The 20,402-nt window shown below is 35.5% G+C and overlaps 1 protein-coding gene across 3 annotated transcripts in view; it reads left to right on the top strand.

The window, feature by feature from the left end:
• CUNH18orf25 (chromosome unknown C18orf25 homolog) overlaps positions 1-20,402 on the top strand; it is an 81,136-nt gene that overhangs the window by 38,921 nt on the left and 21,813 nt on the right. For 2 of the 3 annotated variants that reach the window (XM_029227146.1, XM_029227141.1), the window contains exon 3: positions 14,323-14,505. The exons of the other annotated variant lie outside the window; for it this stretch is intronic. In XM_029227146.1, the coding sequence (XP_029082979.1) occupies positions 14,323-14,505 (183 nt within the window). The remainder of the gene's footprint in view (positions 1-14,322; positions 14,506-20,402) is intronic. 3 annotated transcript variants of the gene reach the window in all.

Genomic DNA, 20,402 nt, shown 5'->3' with positions numbered 1-20,402 from the left:
AAAAGGACATATGTGTGTTTAAGGTGAGAATATGGTCCCTGGTTGTTGTTTGTTTTTTTTAATGTATTTTTTAGAGCAGTTGTAGGTTCACAGCAAAATTAAGCAGAAGGTACAGAGATTTCCCACTTATTCCTGTCCTCACATGCGTACAGCCTCTTGCGCTATCAACACCCCCACAGAATGGTACATTTCTTATAATTGATGAACGTAGATTGACATATTATCACTCAGAGTCCACAGTTTACATTAGGGTTCACACTTGGTGTTGTGCATTCTGTGGGTTTTGTTTGACACGTATCATTGGGTCCTCTTTTTAAGACTTCAAAATGTCTTGTTTTCAGTATTTATTGCTGGTAGTCATCTTTATGAGGCTGCAACTTATCTCACTGTCCTTAGCATAAGTATTCTCACACCAGTTTTTTGAATTCAGCTTTTAAATACTCATTTTCCAGTGTTTGTTGAAAAATAAGCAGTGCCAGAATCTGAAACATCAAAGTAGCCATATCATTTCCTGTCCTATACACTTCAGTTTACCCAGCAGTTATAATGGGGATAAACTGTTTAAAAGAAAGTTTAGTATTCTTTAAATTCCATTTAGACTTTCCATAAGCTAAATATGTTACACTTCGGGGAAAGGTATGCCCTTCTTGAGGAAGTTTACTTATAAATAAGGTGTTTTTAAAAAAAATAAATTTATTTTATTTATTTTTGGCTGCGTTGGGTCTTCGTTGCCGCGGGCAGGCTCTCTAGTTGCGGCTAGCGGGGAGGCTACTCTTTGTTGCGGTGCGCGAGCTTCTCACTGCGGTGGCTTCTCTTGTTGCGGAGCACGGGCTCTAGGCACGTGGGCTTCAGTAGTTGTGGCTCATGGGCTCTAGAGTGCGGGCTCAGTAGTTGTGGTGCATGGGCTTAGTTGCTCCGTGGCATGTGGGATCTTCCCGGACCAGGGCTTGAACCCATGTCCCCTGCATTGGCAGGCGGATTCGTAACCACTGTGCCACCAAGGAAGCCCTTTTTTTTTTTTTTTAATGTGAAGAAAGGGGATGGAATGCAGTAATCAGGGGAGGAGGAATGAAATGAAGTTAGAGGGAAAGTTGATAACAATAAACTTTATGAGGTTTTTGTTTGCTAGGTAGAATTGGGCTAAAAATTTGTCCCATAGCCTTTTAGGCATTGAAAAGAGGTGGCATGACATAAGCAGTTCTCATTTTCTAGGAGAAACACTTCTTTTCTTGATACTGAGACCTGGGAAATTTTTCTTTTGTCTATTCATAAAAAATCACTATGAGATAAAGTAAACCATATTTTCAGAAATACCCTGAGATAAATGCAACAGAGCATTTCATAGGGTAGTTCTTTATAAGACTTCTTGGTATAGGTAGATGGTATAAGGCCAAGATTGATTGATTCCATCAGTCATTCATTCAGCAAATATTTGGGCACCTACTATGCGGCATTGGGAATGCAATAGTGAATGAAAAGTCCTTGCCCTCATGAAACTTAAATCTTTTCTGAGGAGACAGATAATAAATGAATTCATCATATGCTATCAGGTGGGGATATACACTATGATAATAAAGCAGGATATAAGAGATGAGATAAAGATGGACTAAGGATGGGGTAGAAAAGCTTTTTTTTTTTTTTTTTCCTGTACATAGGCCTCTCACTGCTGTGGCCTCTCCCGTTGCGGAGCACAGGCTCCGGACGCGCAGGCTCAGCGGCCGTGGCTCACAGGCCCAGCCGCTCTGCGGCATGTGGGATCAGCCCGGACCAGGGCACGAACCCGTGTCCCCTGCATTGGCAGGCGGACTCTCAACCACTGCGCCACCAGAGAAGCCCAGAAAAGCTATTTTAGATATTGTAGTCAAGAGTGGTCTGAGGAGGTAACATTTTTAATAGCTCCCTGAAGAAATGAAGAGTTCAGTATAATTAGTTTTATTAGAAACCCAAAGTATATGGGACCCAAACAAAAGCTGATCTGGCCTAGTTCAAGGATAAAACACTGTATGTAGAGGAGCATATCCTGAAACTAGAATCCTATGAAACCACTGTTCTACTTGCTATTAATAGCTGTACACTATTCACACGTTTGGGAAGTGCTGGATCATGTGGAAGCAGATTTCTTTACTGCAGGACAACTCGGAGCCGTTAATGTGCTCTCCAGTGTGGGGAGGATATGATTTGTAGCATATCCCAAACTTAACCACAAAACTTTTTGTTTTTGAGGCATACCTTTTAGCACCTTGCACAGACCAGGATTTATAAAAAACTGACCCAGAGGTACACATGGATTATGCATATCCTCTGTGGGGTTTTTTGTTTTTTTTTTTAAATTTGGCTAAGTCAGGTCTTAGTTGCGGCACGTGGGATCTTCATTGTGGCATGTGGGAGTTTTCCTTTTGGCACTCAGGCTCTAGAGTGCGCAACCTCAGTAGTTGCAGCATGTGGGCTCTCTACTTGTGGCACGTGGGCTCTAGAGCGCGTAGGCTTAGTTGCCCTGCGGCATGTGGGATCTTAGTTCCCCAACCAGGGATCGAACTCATGTCCCTGCATTGGAAGGCAGATTCTTAACCACTGGACCACCAGGGAAGTCCCCTCTATGTGGTTTTTCCATAAGGAAAAAAAAAATTTTAACTTAAAACAAGAGCATTTGATAAAAATCAATTAGCTGACAATGATTGTATACTGATTTATTATGGGTCAGCTGTCAAAACAACTTTTAGAATTTTAAAGTTATGGTGTGAAAATATTCAGGGATGCAGTGGTTTTCAATTAAGGCTGTACATTAGAATCACCTGGGGAGCTTAAAACAAAGAACCTGTAATGTCTGGGAGCCACCTAGGTTTTGGTATTTGTTAAACCATTCCAGGTCTTTATGTTCAGCAAAGGTTGAAAAACACTGTTACAGATTAATAGTTAGTTGTATAGTAACAATACACAATCCTCCACAGATTCAGTGAAGCTATGAAAAATGGTAGTATCATGTTGTGTTTCTCAGTATTACCAACTTTTGTTTGGTTAATTAATTAAAGTGCCCCTTATGAGTGCTATACCTATATGGCTGTTCTTAGTAATGCTTATGCCATTTTCCTGAATAAGCTTGTCTTAATAAAAATACAGTTTTCTGATTTAACCATGTTTTATCAAATGGCCTCAATGTCTTTAAAGCTGACTTCAGTTGTGCTGGGGGATCTGAAGGAGCGCCCAGGGAAATTCCAGGATTACTTGACAGGGGTGCTGTGTGTGATAGGGTGCTGCATAGGCAGTGTCCTAGAAGAGGCCATGAGCTGTTTTTCCAAGATGCAGAGGCAGAAAGAGGAGAAGTTCCTGGTGTGGATGGAAAAGCTAACTCTACTTGACACTGGTGAAGAGAACAAGCAGCTACTGGAACCCAGGGAACTTAAAATGCAACTAGTTGGCCAAAGAATTTCCCCTGTCACCCAATCAGGTGCTTACATGCAGATGCCTGATTCCCAAGAACTGCCACGGCAGCCCTTTGTGACTTGTCACAATGTTGACAGTACATTAGCGTTCTCAAAGACATTACAGTTTTCCAATTAACTTTGCTGAAAATGGGAATATTACAGAACAACCTTTATCTGCTTTTTGAATTGTGTAAGAAAGAATATGCTTTTGCCCATTGTAAGTTTCTTTTGATGATGTTTAAAAAATGATAATAGTAAACAGTTTCTTTTTAAAAAATTAGATATTCAGAACAGAGTTTGATAAATTCTAGCTTGAGTTTTGTTACATGTGGTTGGAACATAGAACCATATTTATACGATGGTAGGGGTGATCCTCATCTTTATGCTTTTTTCATGCAAAAATATAAATAAAATATAAAATAGGGAATCTTAGTGAATCCAAGGTGGGTAAGTAGTTAATTCCCTGAGAGTCTCTTAGCATTATTCTCTACAAACACTGTTGACTCCCTTCTGATTCCAATAGGAGGAATGATGTAATTAATCCCGCTCTGGAGGTCAGGAGTGAATATATTGCGTGAACACTTTTCTGTCATTCTTTCGTATGTCATTTAATGAACTAATTTGTTGCTAGTCTTTAATGAATTATATTAAATAGCCTTTGTATGCAGGAAGAATGAATTATTTTCGAGCAAATTAATGCTCTGTACCTACTATGCAAGATACTGTAGGGAAAGCGGATTAGAAAGGAGTTTGATTTCATGCATGAGAAAAATAGTAGTTTTCATTGTTACATAGATAAATTTTTTTTTTGAGCTTTAACTTAAAGCTCAGTGCCTGAGCCAGTAACCTGGCAGACATCATCCAGAGGAATTGTTTGGTACTCTGATGTAAAGGGTACCTCTAGAGGATACAGATGAAATGGTCACTCTATTAAGGGTGTGTATTGAATGGGTTTTTAAATTACTAGTGACTAAGTGTATTGGCTAATGTACTACCAATTTAATTTTGTTTTCAATCCCTGGACTGAAAATAAAAGGCATGTTAAAGAGCCCATGGAGTGTGTCAAAGGGGAGAAAATAGCACAGCATTGAAAGGTTTTGCAACATGATAGATTTTTAATGTGTGGCCTAGGACTGGGAGATACTGGTATTTTATCTTTTCTGGGTTGGTAGGAATATTGTGAGAAAAAGCTAAATTAGGAAGAAAATTTTCAGTAGGAATATATAACTTTGCTAACATTACCTGTTTTTTTAAAATTGTACTTTCTACTGGGTTTACTTACAATAAAAATTTAGTAGTCTTTCCCTTCAAATTTATAACCTAATAACTTCTCAATATGAATAAGGTTAATTATTTTAATATTTAATGTAGTTGCAACTTTGGAAAAGATCTAATTCTGTGTTTTGCAAGAGGAAAGATAGGTGGCATATTTGGAGTTTCATGTATAGTTAACACAAGAACAACAGGAGTTTGAACTGCATAGGTCCACTTATATGCAGATTTTTTTCACTAAATATGTGCTGTAGTTCTATACGATCTGAGCTTGATTGAGTTCGTGGATGCAGAACCAGAGACTGTAACATTTTATGTGGATTTTCTTCAACTGTGCAGCGGGTGGGAGCCCCAACCCTTGCGTTGTTCAAGGGTCTACTGTATAAACAATAAAGACCTCTGTTTTATTTTAGTAATTTACCAGTAACCACTCAGAAAAATTGTCACCACTTTTTCTATTTAGCTCTATATTCAGACATTTATACCTTGTAAATTAACTGTAATAGACTGAGTCAATTTATTTTGCTCTTCTAGTTTTGAAGTGAAAAATGACTATTGTGGTTTTTTTCTTTTTAGAACTTGATATATGAGAATTGGGAGTTTCTCTGAAATGATAGTGCAACACTTGTAAACTACTTCAGCCAATTTTTTTTTTAATTGAGTTTTATGTCAACAGGAAGAGCAGATTGGTTTTGTGTGACTGACAGGTTTTTAACTAATCTGTAATCTTTACTTGTAGTTGCGATGTTTTCAGGGAAGTTTGTTCTGTCTTCAAATTCTCCCTGGCATCACAGATTTTACTAGACATGGATTCTTAGATATAAGAAAATGTTAATTTAATTTCAGCATGTTAACATGACTGCTTTTCCATGCATGTATAAACTGCTTCAGGCACTTAACAGATTTCTTTTTTGTTTCATGATTTAATATTTCATATATTAAGCATATAGTGGAATGCCTTTTAATTTTAAAATAGAAAATAATTAATGAATCCTTTAAGAATAACATATAGACATATTCCTAGTATTGACTGGGATGTATTCTAATTCTTGTTGTTACTAGATAACAGAGTAGGAGATCTACAGATATTTTTTTGCCTTTTAGAGAAAAATGTCAATTTAATGGAATTATCAGACATAGGTTTTAATAATTGATATTCAAGGTAAAAATAATATTTTGAATATTTGAGAAGGTGTTAATAATTTTGGGAAGCCTTTTCTACATAATTTTGGATAAAGATGTGGACAGAGAGCTTTTGATAGAAAGAAAAGGAACACCAGAATATATTGATTTAATTCATAGAATATATGCCAAAATATTAAAATTTATTCTGAAGTAAAAATTGACATTTTGTGGTTTTGAGAGTTTAACCTTAAGAATAATTTTATAGCAGAAACATATATACAGATTTCCCCCTGATTTTCAGTTTCTCACAGTGCCTTGAAAATGTGTTGCTGTCTTAAAGAGTATTGTTTTGAAAAACAGTAGTTTTTTTTAATATGAGTTGTGCTTTAAAGTGATTATACCTTTTCCAGATTGCACAATTTAAAAACGCTTCTTTCAGAAAAATTTGTTTTTGTATTATGGACAAAGAAGTATTAAGTATTTGAAGTAGTTTTAAAAAAACTTGACTACTGTTGTGGATTGTTGAATTCTCTTTCACTGAGGCAAAGTCTGTATTCCTAAGATTATAGTACTTATATGTACTAATACAAAGAAGTGGGAATTATTTTTGGATTATGTGGTGGCATTTTTATGTAGGTATTGTTTTAGAAGTGCCTAGTGGTCTTCCCTTAACTTCCCTTTAATTCCCTTAATTTTCCTAGAATTTTAAGAAGGTTAAGAAATATATCCTGTTTGGACTTTTTGTAGTGTATAAAGGGCTAATGCTGGACAGAAACTTCTTTCAAGTTATAGCATTAATCTAGACATGGTCCAAATGCTTTTTATTTAAGAATATAATCCCGTATCTGGATTATGTCATCTCTAATGGGTACATATGGAATTTAGTTGCTGGTATTTAAAAGGGGGGGCAGTGAAGATAAATGTTTTCTAATAATCTGTCTATAGACTGTTTTCTGCCTAGTTTATACTAGTTCAGTGTTCTAGGACATTAGATTTCTAATCATTTTAAGAGAATTTAATCAGCAGGTTAGAATTATCAGGTTATTCGAGCCACTCATTAGATGATAACTTTTAATTATATTGATGTGTACTTTGTGTGCTTATTAAAACTTGAGTGTAATAAGAGCTCAAATAAAATTTTAATTTAGAACACAGTTCAGTAAAATTAAAATCTTAAAACTTAATATTTTGCATGAAGTGTTTTTTTTTTTTTAATTTAGAATAAAGTTTCTGTCATTTTGGGGCTCCAAGAGAAAGCCTGTTTTTTGTTACCAAGTCAAAGGAATAAGCCTAGTCTCAAGGGGGTATGTTGGTGCACGTGCTCGTGTATGTGTACCTACCTTCAGAATTTTGAAATAATTCTGTATTTTTATTAATGTTATAGTTGGCAGGTTGCTGGAGACATAACTATGCAATAGTCTACAGGGATTTTAATGGATTCAGGTCATTAATATATCCATTTATTGCTTCCTAAATGTGTGTTGAAAAAAAGTTGCCCACATACTAGTTAGGGTGATTAGTTAAAGGGAAAAATTTATTTCTTAGATTATCAAGTAAAAAGGTTTGGACCACTTGTTTGTTTCATTAGCCAACTGAGTAAAAGAATATACATGAACTAGTTTATTTTGCATCATTGCTTTTTGTCATTCCTTAGTGTTAGGTATATTTAACAGCAGAGACTCTAGTCTCTGGGTCAAGGTATAGCTCAATTTAATTAGATTTATTACTTAAAATTTGTATGCAAGTCAGAATATTAGAAATGAAGTCATTTTAAATGTATTAAATCTGCTGTTAATGAAAGAAATGCTATAGTGATTTCTTTTGTTGAGCAAAACAAAGCACCCAGATTGATATTACTGATAATTTTCATTTTTAATATACAGCTAAATTTGCCTGATGGTACAGTTATATGAAAATTATAGGAAAGATGGTGAATAGACTTCATGCTATGTATCATCATTTGTTTAGAGTAACGTATTATAGGCAAGTTATTTTACAGAAGGTGACTTTTAAAAATAATTACCTGTTATATTTTGTTTAACTTGTATTGATTTCCTCTCTTCTGTTGGTATTATTTAAATGGTACAGTGAGGGCACAATGAAAAAGATTTTGTGGCGTTCCACATGTCAGAAAATACAGTATCAAAACAATTTCAACAAATTTATTAAACTGAAAATTTATTAATTTATTATTAAATTTGTTCTAATAAAAATTGTTCTCAAAGAATAATTCTCAAAATCTTCTCTAAAAATGGTGTATGTGCCCTTAATCATTGTACAGATAAGAAACTTGTCTTTTTAATTTGTCTAGAACAGTTGTATGAGTACATTAATTGTAATCAACGTGAATGACTTCCGAGTTCTATACTTTTCATTTTTTTCTTGATTTCTGTTTTTAATTTCTCTGAAGTTTAGGAAAGTTAGTGGGGATTGAAACCAAACTGTTAGTTTACTAGTAATGAGTAGATCTTTTCATAGTATCTTAAATTACTACATCTTAAAGTAGAAGACATCCTAAGAAATGAAGGAATAATAATCCACGAGGAAATGTATTCTTTGGTAATGAAGAAATTCATATTATAACTTTAAGATTTGGGAAGAATGTTATCAAATTACTGTGATTTTAATTTTTATTGCATTTTCTTTATATCTTTTACCTAACTCTGCATTTGAAGTGTATCAACTAACCTAGATAAATAAAAATTTTAAAAAAGAAATGTTTCTTGTTACTCTATTTAGGATCATATTGCATTAGTTATAGTGATTCCCTGCCAGTTAATTCACATTAGGTGTTCCTGAGTCAGGAAACCTGCTTTTCCATAATGGAATGAATGGCATTGGTTTGTAGGTATCACTAATAATAGATTTTACACGATGTTTTTCGGATAATTTTCAGGTTTTTTTGTAGTTGGTATATCAAAAAAGAAAATAACAAAATACCAGTGTTAACATAAAAGGTGGAAGTTCTTCTCTTTTATATGTCCTTCTAAGTTATCCTATTAAAAATTTAGGAATATTTAGAAAATATCAAAATTTAGACTACATTGAGGAATAATCAAAAAGCCAGAATGGATGTGTCTTTTGCAGGGTACATAGACATGAGGATGTAGCTAAAGTCATATCTAATTTTCATCTTCTTCCTTCGTGTATGTAGTGCAGATATTTTAGTTTTGTTCTCTATAGATCTGAATCCTCAAAGCAGTAGGTTGTGGATTTGTCCCTGAGATACAAAGATAAATTGAAAGATGGTGACCTCTTCAAGTGCCCTGTTTTCTGTATTTAATCTTGAATATTTCCTTTTACTTCCTCTTTGATACTTTCAAAGTTAACTCTTCATCAGTATCGTAGGTAACTTTTCTGGGTGGGCAAAATGACCTGTTTTTTGTCAGTATGATGTAAGAACAGATGTAATCCTTAAAACTTTATTCCTCCCTTGGAAACTTTAACATCTAAATTTTTAATAATTGAGATGAGTATAATGCGAAAAGTACAAAACAGTTATTGACTCAATTTTATTTTAAAAATGTTTTTTTAACTCTTAAACATAAAATTTCAGTGCATATTGCTGCATTTCATTTTCATTTAGCACTATCTTATTTTTCTTTTTTCTAAAAGAGCTTTATGCTACTATTATAAAGAAAAGATACACAGTTTTTGGTATTTAAAGTTGTTTTTCTAGAGATGGCCCTTTTCTATATAGATTTTTTGTCTTTTCTGGTTGATGTAGTTATCTTTTCCAAGAGATGCTTTAAAAATGACTGTTTTCTTTTTATTCAAATTGTTCTCTCTCCATGTGTGTATATGTATTGATTGATAGTAATAAAATACAGCATATGTATTCTCAAGTAATTTTTCTCATTTGCAAAATAATCAGTTTTCATCTTGGTAAATATTTAGATGTGTAATGAAAAAGCTGTTTTCTTATTGGGTAGGTTCTACCAAAATGCACATTCCCTTCTGCAACTCTTGAGGTTTTTCCTTTTTCTCAGTCCCTCAGGCCCACACCTTATTCCCCCTACACTTCTTTTCCTTACTTAGTCACCACACACATGCTCCTCCTTCTTAGACTCCTCGCCTAGGTAATTTCTAAGACCTCTTCTTTTAGATGTAACTTTTTGAATCTCACTATCTGGATTGAGGCTGAGTGTGATTTCCACCCCCTCCCACTCTCTCTAGATGTTGTGGATAATGGCACTGGGTTTATTAGGCCCTTTAATGACTGGGGCAACAGAACCTCTGTGGGGTCCTTTGCAGCAAGGTGGATTTTTTTTCTCTCCTAGTGAGGGGTTTGGGGAGATTGGCTGTAGTAAAGAGGAGAGAAGGGATTTATTCTGGGTTTTATTGTATATTACTATAGCCATTGAAATGGGAATTGAATGAGCAAACACTGTATTTGTCCATTTGCCCCCCCTTTTCTTGGGCCTAAGACTTAGCAATAGAGAGAGAAGAAGGAGTGGTGTTTCCAGATGTCTCTGGGATACAAGAGGAATTCCTGTTTCCTAGATTTGATTAGATTTCATACTGGGAGACTGACAAAACTTGTGTTAGTGCAAGGGCTCTCTCTGTAGGCAAGAATGATGCCAAATATGAAATAATCCCAAATGATCTCTATTTGGCTTTGAAACACTTTCATATGAATACATCCAAGCTGGCATTTCACTTCAAACAAAAATAAAAATACGAAAGCCACATGTGTGATGACCTCATTAATCCCAGCAAAGCATTTACTTAACAAGTGGGTTAATCTATGACCAATAGAAGGCACCAGCCCAGTCAGTGATGATTTCTCAAAGCTTCTTGCTTGCAGGCTGTGTACAGCAGAGTTTACATACAAAGATAAGCAAGCAAATAATGAAGTAGGGTAGGTGCTAATTATAATGGAAAGGTGGGGCATTGGACCAGTGTTTGAACTATTGTGTTCTGTGTTATATCTTTAACCTTAACCATAACCCTGTGAACAAACAGTCATACAGTTTAGAAGTAGGCAGGACTTTAACCTACGTATTTGCTGCCAAAAACCTGTGTACTTCCTATGCTGCTCCCAGTCTCATTCTGTATATTTCCCATTCCCTCATCACTGATAACAACTGTAAACTATTCTGGTTTCACCTACCGAGGACTCAAATTTCTCATCTGTAAAATGAGCCTGGTAAATTATGTATTCTGTAGTTCCAAAATTCTGTGCTTTTTGTTGTTAACTTTGAAAAGAGGGATTTGTCAGAGATAAACGTAGTAGAGGATGTTAGGCTTTGTTTTGCTTTGGTTTTTTGTTTCTGTGATTCAAATTTTTTCCATGAGATTTAGAAGAGAACATATTTGAATAAAAGGAAACTAATTCATAAAATTAAACATTTGTCGATAATAATACAGAAGGTTTAAAGTCACACAGGGGTAAACTTCACTGTATCAGGAATGTGTGATGAACAGATACATCTGTATTTTGGTATTTGAAAAGTTAGAACCTGTTTATAGACTAGGAAGTCAGAGAGAGGACACAAACCTATCTAGCATAATATAGACAAGTTGATGTTCTGAAATAAAACAGTCGGTGGATTGCTTGACCTTTTATTTTTCTTCCCTTGTAATGAGCAGCAAAAATTTCAAGATATTTCAATCAGGAGAAGAAACAGCACTTGGATTAATTACAGACCAAGTAGTTATAAAATAATTGTGTTAAATTTACCTTTATAGAGATGCTCTTAATGACTATAGAAAAACTAGTTAAGTTCATCATTATAAATTGATGTTGTAAGATTGACAGATACCAAATGGGAGAATGTACGGTTTGGATAACCTTTTATGTTGTAAACATGGACTGCTTAGTGACTACATTTTAAATTGGAAATGTTTCCATGTGTAATTTTACTTGAAGTGACTATTTTGATGTTTTTGAAAGTCAAAATAACCTTAGTAGCGGTGCAGTTGTTTTAACAGTCAGTGAGAGGAAGGACAGTAGCTTCATGTTTATTCCATCCTGTAATGAATTGGTGGAGTCAAACTGGAAGTGTAGCTAGCTGCTTCTGTTATTAATATGCTGAGTTTTTCTAGCTCCTCCTCAGTGGTTTGATTTTATTTTTTCCTTCAAGAGATACTTATTTTAAAAGGATCTTACCTGTCTCTTAATTCTGCTGTGTAGCAAGAATCGTGTTTTTAAAGAATATCACAGGTTGTCCCCATCAGTTAGCTAATATTCACACTTAGTGGTTCAAAGTCCAAGCCCTGAGGCTAAGTGCTTTAAACATATCTTATTTAATTTTGGTTTGCTAATAAGTATAAGATGACTTTGGAACACAAGATCCTTAATTGTGGTTTCTTGTTGGAAGGCAGAGTTGGAAAGGCAACCTTTCCTTTACTTTATTAAAGTTGATATAGTACTGACTTGTCATTGTTTGAATATACTAGATATAAAAATTGACAGTGATAATTTATTTTAATTTTTAAGTATAATTAAAATGTGAAAATATTACTGTCTTTGTTTATGATGAATACTAAATTTAAGCTAAGCTATAAGGTGTGCTGTTTGGAAATATGGAAGATACAAGAATGAAGCCAGATAACAAGTTTATGCTTGTATATCCTACTGATGAAGACTTTCAGACAAGTTATTTCCATGGGTAGGTGATGTTACTCTGCATGTACATATACACTTATACTTTTTGCATGATTTCACATGTAGTAGGAGTGGTACAATTTTGACTTGACTGTTGACCTGTTGCCTCAATTTGGTTGTGGTGGGGGGAATGTGAGGGCAAGAGGTTGTGAATGGTATTTGTGATATAAATTTTAAAATAAATCACTATTTTTTTTTCAAACACAAAACACTTAATAAAGCCCTTTTAAAAATAGAACATTTGGTCAAATAGTCAATATTGTACTTGACCCTCATATTTTCTGCAACCAACTATTTGGACATCACACAGTATCTTGATTCCATAATAATCATTTTGAACTCTGACGAGAACTCCATAAATGTTACAGCTTTCTTTTCTTTTTTAGAAAAGAAAAACCTCAGACATGAACCAGTTTTTTGCTATTTGATCTAAAATCCATTACTAACTGATACTGAGGCCACACTCTTGAATTTTATGAACATGATTTACCCTTTTGGGAATTGGAAATTATTCTTAAGTAGTCAACTGAAAATTGTCATGATCGTCAGAATTTCATATTGTGACATGTCTGTTCCTTATACGGTGGCACTTAACAACTCATTTGCTTTTATGTTTGGTCATTTTTTATTTTAAAAATGTTGCTACATAAACCTATGGCTTGGGAACTTAGTCTTAAGGGATAAGTACCCCAAGTGTGTTCCATATTTTGTTTAGTGACAGTTTACACAATGGATGTTTGTATTAAAACAGTAATCCTTCATTGTATTCTATTTTAATGATTCGTTGGCATATGTATTCCTTCATAGTCAAGAGTTTCATAAAATAGGTCTGTTTAATGTTAATTTGTTGGATTATATTAAGAAATCTTTATGGAAATAAGTGATTTGCTTGCACTTCATAAATAGCTCTTGGGGGAGGAAAAGCATTTTATTTTAAAATGGCAGTAGTAGTAAGGGATGTGTTTCATAGTTGACTGAAAACTTTATTTTTGCTTTCTGCTTTTATATTAGAAAAGGGTAGCATTTTAAAGCATGTATCTATTCTACAAGCATGAATATTGAATTATTTTAGCATGAGTCACTGCAGTATAATTACTTCAGAGCTCAGCTGCCATTTTCAGCTAGTTAGGGTGATTTGGAGGTAGAAGGGATCTCTTTTTTCTAAGAATTTTAACATCTTCCTCTCAAGTAACCCATAAGGTTGTGTATCATTTCCTTGGAGTGTGAGCTGGTTGTTTTTCTCAGGGAAAATAAAATAGAAATATCCCTCATAAGACATCCAAAGCAAAATCCTGAAGATGGATTTCATGAGCATTGTCTTTTTGTAGAATATTGTAAGATGCATAACATCCCTAATATTATAAAAGAGCTTTACTGGAAATAGATGTCAGTCAAGTAGAGCTCTTAAAGTAGAAAAATATATATTTGATTTTCTTCTCTGAATCTATTAGGGACTTCTAGTATTAGCTACTAAGAGGAAGAAACTAGATTCATTCTCTTAAAATATAAATTGAGCTTAATAGTTTGCATCAGTGTTTTTCTTTAAAAAACCAGTTTCACTTTCACTGTAGAGTCTTCCCCTTTTTCTTAATCTTTTGCTCTTTAGCAGAATGACAGGAATTCAGTGTAACTTTTGTTCAGTGTATTCTTGTCTTTGTTCTTCATAATAACACCCTTTTTCCTCCTTCCCAAATGTGTCGCTCATCTTTGTAAGCTCGGGTTATCTCTTTCACTTCCATATCATGTACAAAATATTAGATTGTATAAAGTGCAGCTTTTCTGACCATGTAGAATCATAAGATAAAGACAGCTGGCATTTAGGGGGCTCTTAGTTGCAGAAGTATTTTTCACCCCACAAGTTAGATACAAGTATACATTTTCTTTCCTCCCTAGATGGACCTCCAGTTGTAGCTCATTATGATATGTCTGACACCAGCTCTGAGCCAGAAGTGGTAAATGTGGACAATTTATTGGCGGCTGCAGTAGTTCAAGAGCACAGTAATTCTGTAGGAGGCCAGGACACAGGAGCTACCTGGAGGACCAGCGGGCTTCTAGAGGAGCTGAATGCAGAGGCAGGTTGGTTTCCCTCCCCCGCTCCCCCCTTTCTCTGATGGTATAGTATGCATGTGTCCTGGCAGCTATTTTCCTTCCTGAGGAGAGCAGGCCAACTAAGAGACATCTGGCATTAGATGATTGTGGCTTCCAGGGTGCCCTTTGTAACAGAAAAGATTTGGGTAGCATGTCATTCGTCTTTCCTAATCACAAGAAAGCAAAAATGAGAATATCTAAGACAGTAATTGTAGGCATCGGTAGATTTCAGTATATGTACTTCTTGAGTTAAAAATGCCTAACATGTAAAAATTACCCAGATGACCTGATACTACTACCTCCCACCCCCACCCGCAATCCCATCCCCACTTCTTAGTGGTTTCACTCACTTATGGACCTTATAGTTTGGGGAGGGAGCTGTTACAATTTGTCCTGTGGGGCTGTTGCAGTGCAGTGCTGCACTGTTTCTTCTGCCTCTCAGTGTGCAGTGTCCCTGTTAATTTCTTTACAGTTGTTCTCATTTTGTCTTTTCCAACTCCTTTCCGTTGCTGTCTCTGTTATCTCAGGAAAATCTCTCTACCTGTCTTGCATTGTTTATCTTGGTTCTGTGATGATTCTTAAGAGTGATATTTTATTCTCTGAGAAACCTATTGCTGTTACCTTTGAAAACCTTGCACAGTGCCTCCAAGTTTCCTTCATTATGTTCCTCAAAACTCTTTCTTCCAACATTCTTTCTAATTTAAACCTTTTTCTAAAAGTACTAGTGCTTTTAGAAAAGTTTAAGAAAAGAGGTAGAGGGAATTGAGAGACACACTGCTTATGTAGTGTGTATTTTCTTTAGTGCCATAGAAGGATTATAGTTTTCTAGTTAAATTATAAATTGCGTTGGCTTAATAACTACCTAAAATACTATTTTTATGGGAAATGAGTTTTTATTACAAAAATAACAGTGGGTTATAATTTAGAATTTTTTATATTTAAATTGTTAGGAAGTAAAAGGGGAGACGGAACTCCACAGATCATTGTCATTAATTGTTCATTTCATAATCTTTGATTGAAACTGAATAAAAAAGTTTCTCTTATTTGTTGAGCTTCTGATTAATTTATTGTGACTAATTTTGGAACAGGACCTGGATTTAGTTTTAACTGTGTTGTGACTGCTAACTGCCTATTTAACCTTGGACAAGGTGATTCTCCTCTGGACTTCAGTTTTTATATGTATAAGTGCTTGATTTGCCCAACAAGGATCTTTTAAGTATTTATTGATGTGTATAAGTACTTTGAAAAGAATTAAGTAGTAATACTTTATATCAAAGGGGAGTAGTTTATCTTAATTTTCATCCATTGACAGTTAAGTGATCCTTTCTACTTCAATTTTACTACCCTGTTTCCTTAGTCTTGCCATGAAATGTAGACCACTTTATAGTAAATTCTTAGGAAAAATATGAACAATTACTTTTTGTTATTTTGCTTTTCATACAGAGAATTTTAATATTAGTTTGAACTATATGGAATTGTTAATATTTGACTTTCTCATCTACAACAAATTTAGCAGTTTAATATGAGTTAAGCTACAAGTGCAAGGCTTGGGGTCTTACAGTATCATTAAAGTCACTAGCATTGGGTGGGTGGGGGGGGTAGCATCACATTTTCAGGTTCAAGTAATTGTTAGCTTGATTATTTAAAAATACCACTAGCCTTTGGTGCTTAGCTCTAAGAAATAAAACATGGCAAAAATATTTGAGGAGGGAAACAGCCCCTCTCTACTCCAAAGCTCCCCTGAATTTGGTATTTAATGTCTGGTATTCCTGTGTATTCCTCCATACTTCTGCTGCATTTGTTTTGTATCTGTAAACAAGCATGTTTTAATACTAATTAGTATTACATAGAAGTAAATCATTTGCAACTTGCTTTTTTAGTTCAACATGTTGTGAAGTTTGTTCTTGTTGATGTGTTGCTATAGTTCATTTACTTTTCACTGCTATTTAGTATTCCAGTGTATGACTATATCATAATAGACTTACCCATTGTCTTCTTGGACATTTAGGGTACTATTCCAAATGATGCTGCCATTGACATTTCCTGTACATGTCTCTTGGTACATGTGTAGAGAAAGCACATGTGTGTGCTTTCTCTATATATTACAAATCATGTGTAGATCTTTGTATATTGTAGGACATGGACATCACTGTTCAAGAGATCCCCATGATATTTTCTTATGAAGCCATTTATTGTCTCATTCAAAGTTTTGGGTTTTTTTAATATCTAACATGCAGGTCTGTGAGTAATAAATAAAACTTAATAATACACTGTAGTCTTGATGTAATTATCATAGTGGGAACCCATCTTGTGAATTTGAATATACTTACCATATCATAACAAAATGTTCATAGAATTTATTCTCAATTGCCAGTTTATAGTTTTGATACTTGGGAGTATTAGTATCAATTAGATGGTCATTCTTGAGTTTGGAGTTTAAGATAAATGTTGTAATGGTTAATCTGAGTCTTCCTTCTCTCCCTCCCAATAAAATAAAAACCCAGTCACTGAACTAATTAATTAATAGCAGCAGTGGCTAACTGATAGCAGCATCTCAGACCAGGTCTGCAGTCCCACTCCATTTAGAATCACATAAGCAATCATTAGGGATAGAGTAGCTTATCTCTTTTTCTAAGCAATTAGATGTTGTTCTTGTATGCAAAATAGTTTTTACTGTTTAGTTTTAGTTTCAACCAAGGAAAAAGAGTTGAAATTAGGAAAGCCATTGGTCAAGAAAACTTTCTGACCCAGAAAACTTTCTGAACTTTCCATTTCAGCTCTTGCCATATGTTTACTCCTTCTTACTTGATGCTAGAAGTGGACAGTATAGTGGGTGGCAGCCTGCTGCCAGCAAACAGCCTGATTTTGAACCAGCAGAGCCAGTTGCATACTGTGTGACTTCAGGTAAATTATGTAAAGCCTCAGTTTCCCCTGTCTACAAAACTTGGATAAAACTAGTATCCACCCCAAGAGGTTATTATACTGTTATGTGGAATAACATATAATGTGATTCATATAGGATGAAGTACACAGCAGGGCCTCAGGAATGCTAACTGGCATTATGTTAATATATTTATGCTGAAGTAGACTAAGGAAGTGATTTATGGACCCAGTCAGTGGATTTCTAATTTATTCTCCTGCCCTGGAATGAGTTGCTCTTGCTGCAGTATTTCCTAAACTTTACCTGAGCATAGAAATTACCTGGAGTGCTTATAAATATTCAAACTCCTAGATTTCTCCCTGAAAATCTTGTAAATAGATCTGAAATGGTGTCTGGGAATCTGTTTTTAATAACTTTTGCATCGGACATGTTTAGGAAACTGTACCAGTATATCTGAAAATAGCTTGATTTTTGCTTATTGCTAATAACAGCTCACTGTAAACATAAATGTAGATGAGGCTAAAAGAAGCAGAAGTCTGAAGTACTCTTGGTGTGGAAGGCTTATAATTATTACACTAAATTTATTTATGTATTTATGCCCCCGGAAATTAAAAATTCTAAACAAATGATCTCATTTTTTCCATCAGCCTTCTTATTAAGAAGGTAGACTATGAGCATTTTCCCCATCCTTAAAATAGGTCTGGTAATCTTGATTTGTCCATAATACAAGCTTAGTTGTAGTGAAGAGAAAAAAATCTTGGGTTTCCTGTTCTTAGAGTAGGGCTTTTTATGATCAGACCAGAATGACCATGTTTCTATTGTTAGCACTATTATTTTTTAACATGTTTGTTTATTTACTTATGGCTGTGTTAGGTCTACGTTGCTGCGCGCAGGCTTTCCCTAGTTGCAGTGAGTGGGGGCTACTCTTCGTTGCTGTGCGTGGGCTTCTCATTGTGGTGGCTTCTCTTGCTGCGGAGCACGGGCTCTAGGTGCGCAGGTTTCAGTAGTTGTGGCGTGGGGGCTCAGTAGTGGTGGCTTGGAGGCTCTAGAGCGCAGGCTTCGTAGTTGTGGTGCACGGGCTTAGTTGCTCCGCGGCATGTGAGATCTTCCTGGATCAGGGCTCGAACCTGTGTCCCCTGCATTGGCAGGCGGATTCTTAACCACTGCGCCACCAGGGAAGCCCTCTATTGTTAGCACTTTAAAATCATTGTATCAAGTCTTGTGAAGGAGATCAAGTTTCCTCTTGTTCAGCTGGTACATGTGGACTGTAAGATTTTAGATTTCTGATCTCCTTTTCTCCCACTTTTTAAAGTTTTTAATATTTTTGTTGAAAAAATTTAACACACGGTAATAATTTGTTTGCTTTAAAGCTAAATGAGTAGTGATTTAAGATAGTAATCTTTTTTATACCTAGCATGCCACTGTCATCCAGTATGTAATAATTTTATATACTTCAAATAGTCTTAGGACTAGTTCTTAGTAGATATATGATTTAAAAAGAAAATGTTTGCCGTGATAATTTAATTACTACCTTTTCTACTTTCTGATTTATTTATGTGTTGAAAAGATCTGTAGTGGGAGGACAAAAATTTAGAATTTTCTTATAGAGTGAAAGCAGTTATCTTTCCAAAGAGCTACACAGGGAAAGACCTACACAGAGACAGCCAGCTGCCACAATAACTAAATATAAATCCTCTGCTTTATTTTCAGTTTAATATATGGTAATTGTGGTATTTACACTTTTTCTACAGAGCTTATTCTTGTTCTAGAATAGGAGTAGATTACTACCACTGACAGTATTTGAAGAACCTTATAACATCTTTGACTCACTTTTGTGTATGCTTTAGGCACTGCTTTGCTATTGGATTCCTTTGAGGTCAAGGGGGGCTGGTGCAGTGTGCGTATGGCCCAAAGGCCAGAAGAGTGTTGGGCTCTGCACTAGAGCTTCCAAAAGAATGTGTGACTTGCTGAAGAGGGTTACATTGAGAGAAAAGGACTAATTGTCCTGGCTCTGAAATAGAGGAGGGGATGCATTCCTGGCTGTTGGAGAACGCCATGGTGTCTCTTACAGAGCATGGGATCCCACAGATTTTGGTGTGGATCCCAGCTGACTTGTTACCTGAGTGGCACATTTTATTTAATGGCTCTGAGAGGAAATGTGGTAGAACACTCACACCATTAGTCTAGAGTTGTTAACACTCACCAGGAAATTTGTTTGTACCCTCCCACTCCACCTCACCCCCCGCCCTGCCCGCCTCCCCTGTTTTATCTTGTACTGACTTTTAGACCAAGCAATAAAGATAATGGCTACAAGAGCAGACCCTGATTTTAAGTGATCAGTTTTAGAGCATCATACAGGTTCTTTAACAATACTAAATGCCAGCAAGTTTGGATTATAAATTTTATGGCCAAAAGTGCACCGCCAAAATGGTTTGGATTGATCTGATAATGTAAAAGCAATATGTAAATTATTAGTTTCTGAATACATAATGGATGAATAAAGTTAGAAGAATCTTAAATTTTGGTGATAGTTAACTTGCTTTTTTTAAAGATTTTAAAAAAATATTTATTTATTATTATTTATTTTTTGGCTGTGTTGGGTCTTCGCTGCTGCGCGCGGGCAGGGGCTACTCTTCATTGTGGTGCACAGGCTTCTCATTGCAGTGGCTTCTCTTATTGCAGACCACAGGCTCTAGGCACGTGGGCTTCACTAGTTGTGGCACGCGGGCTCAGTAGTTGTGGCTCGCGGGCTCTAGAGCACAGGCTCAGTAGTTGTGGTGCACAGGCTTAGTTGCTCCGAGGCATGTGGGATCTTCCTGGACCAGGGCTCGAACCCGTGTCCCCTGCATTGGCAGGCAAATTCTTAACCACTGCACCACCATGGAAGCCCCTGCTTTTCTTAAGATATAAAACTATGAGCAAAAGTTAGCATAGTAATTTTTCATTTCGTCCCTCTTTAAAAAAGAAAAAGGCAGAGTGATGATATTTCCTGATCTGAATTGAG

This window comes from Monodon monoceros, unplaced genomic scaffold (assembly GCF_005190385.1).
Source record: "Monodon monoceros isolate NGI ecotype Baffin Bay Population unplaced genomic scaffold, NGI_Narwhal_1 Super_Scaffold_1, whole genome shotgun sequence".
NCBI lineage: Eukaryota > Metazoa > Chordata > Mammalia > Artiodactyla > Monodontidae > Monodon > Monodon monoceros.
This window is presented reverse-complemented; position numbering and strand designations above follow the sequence as displayed.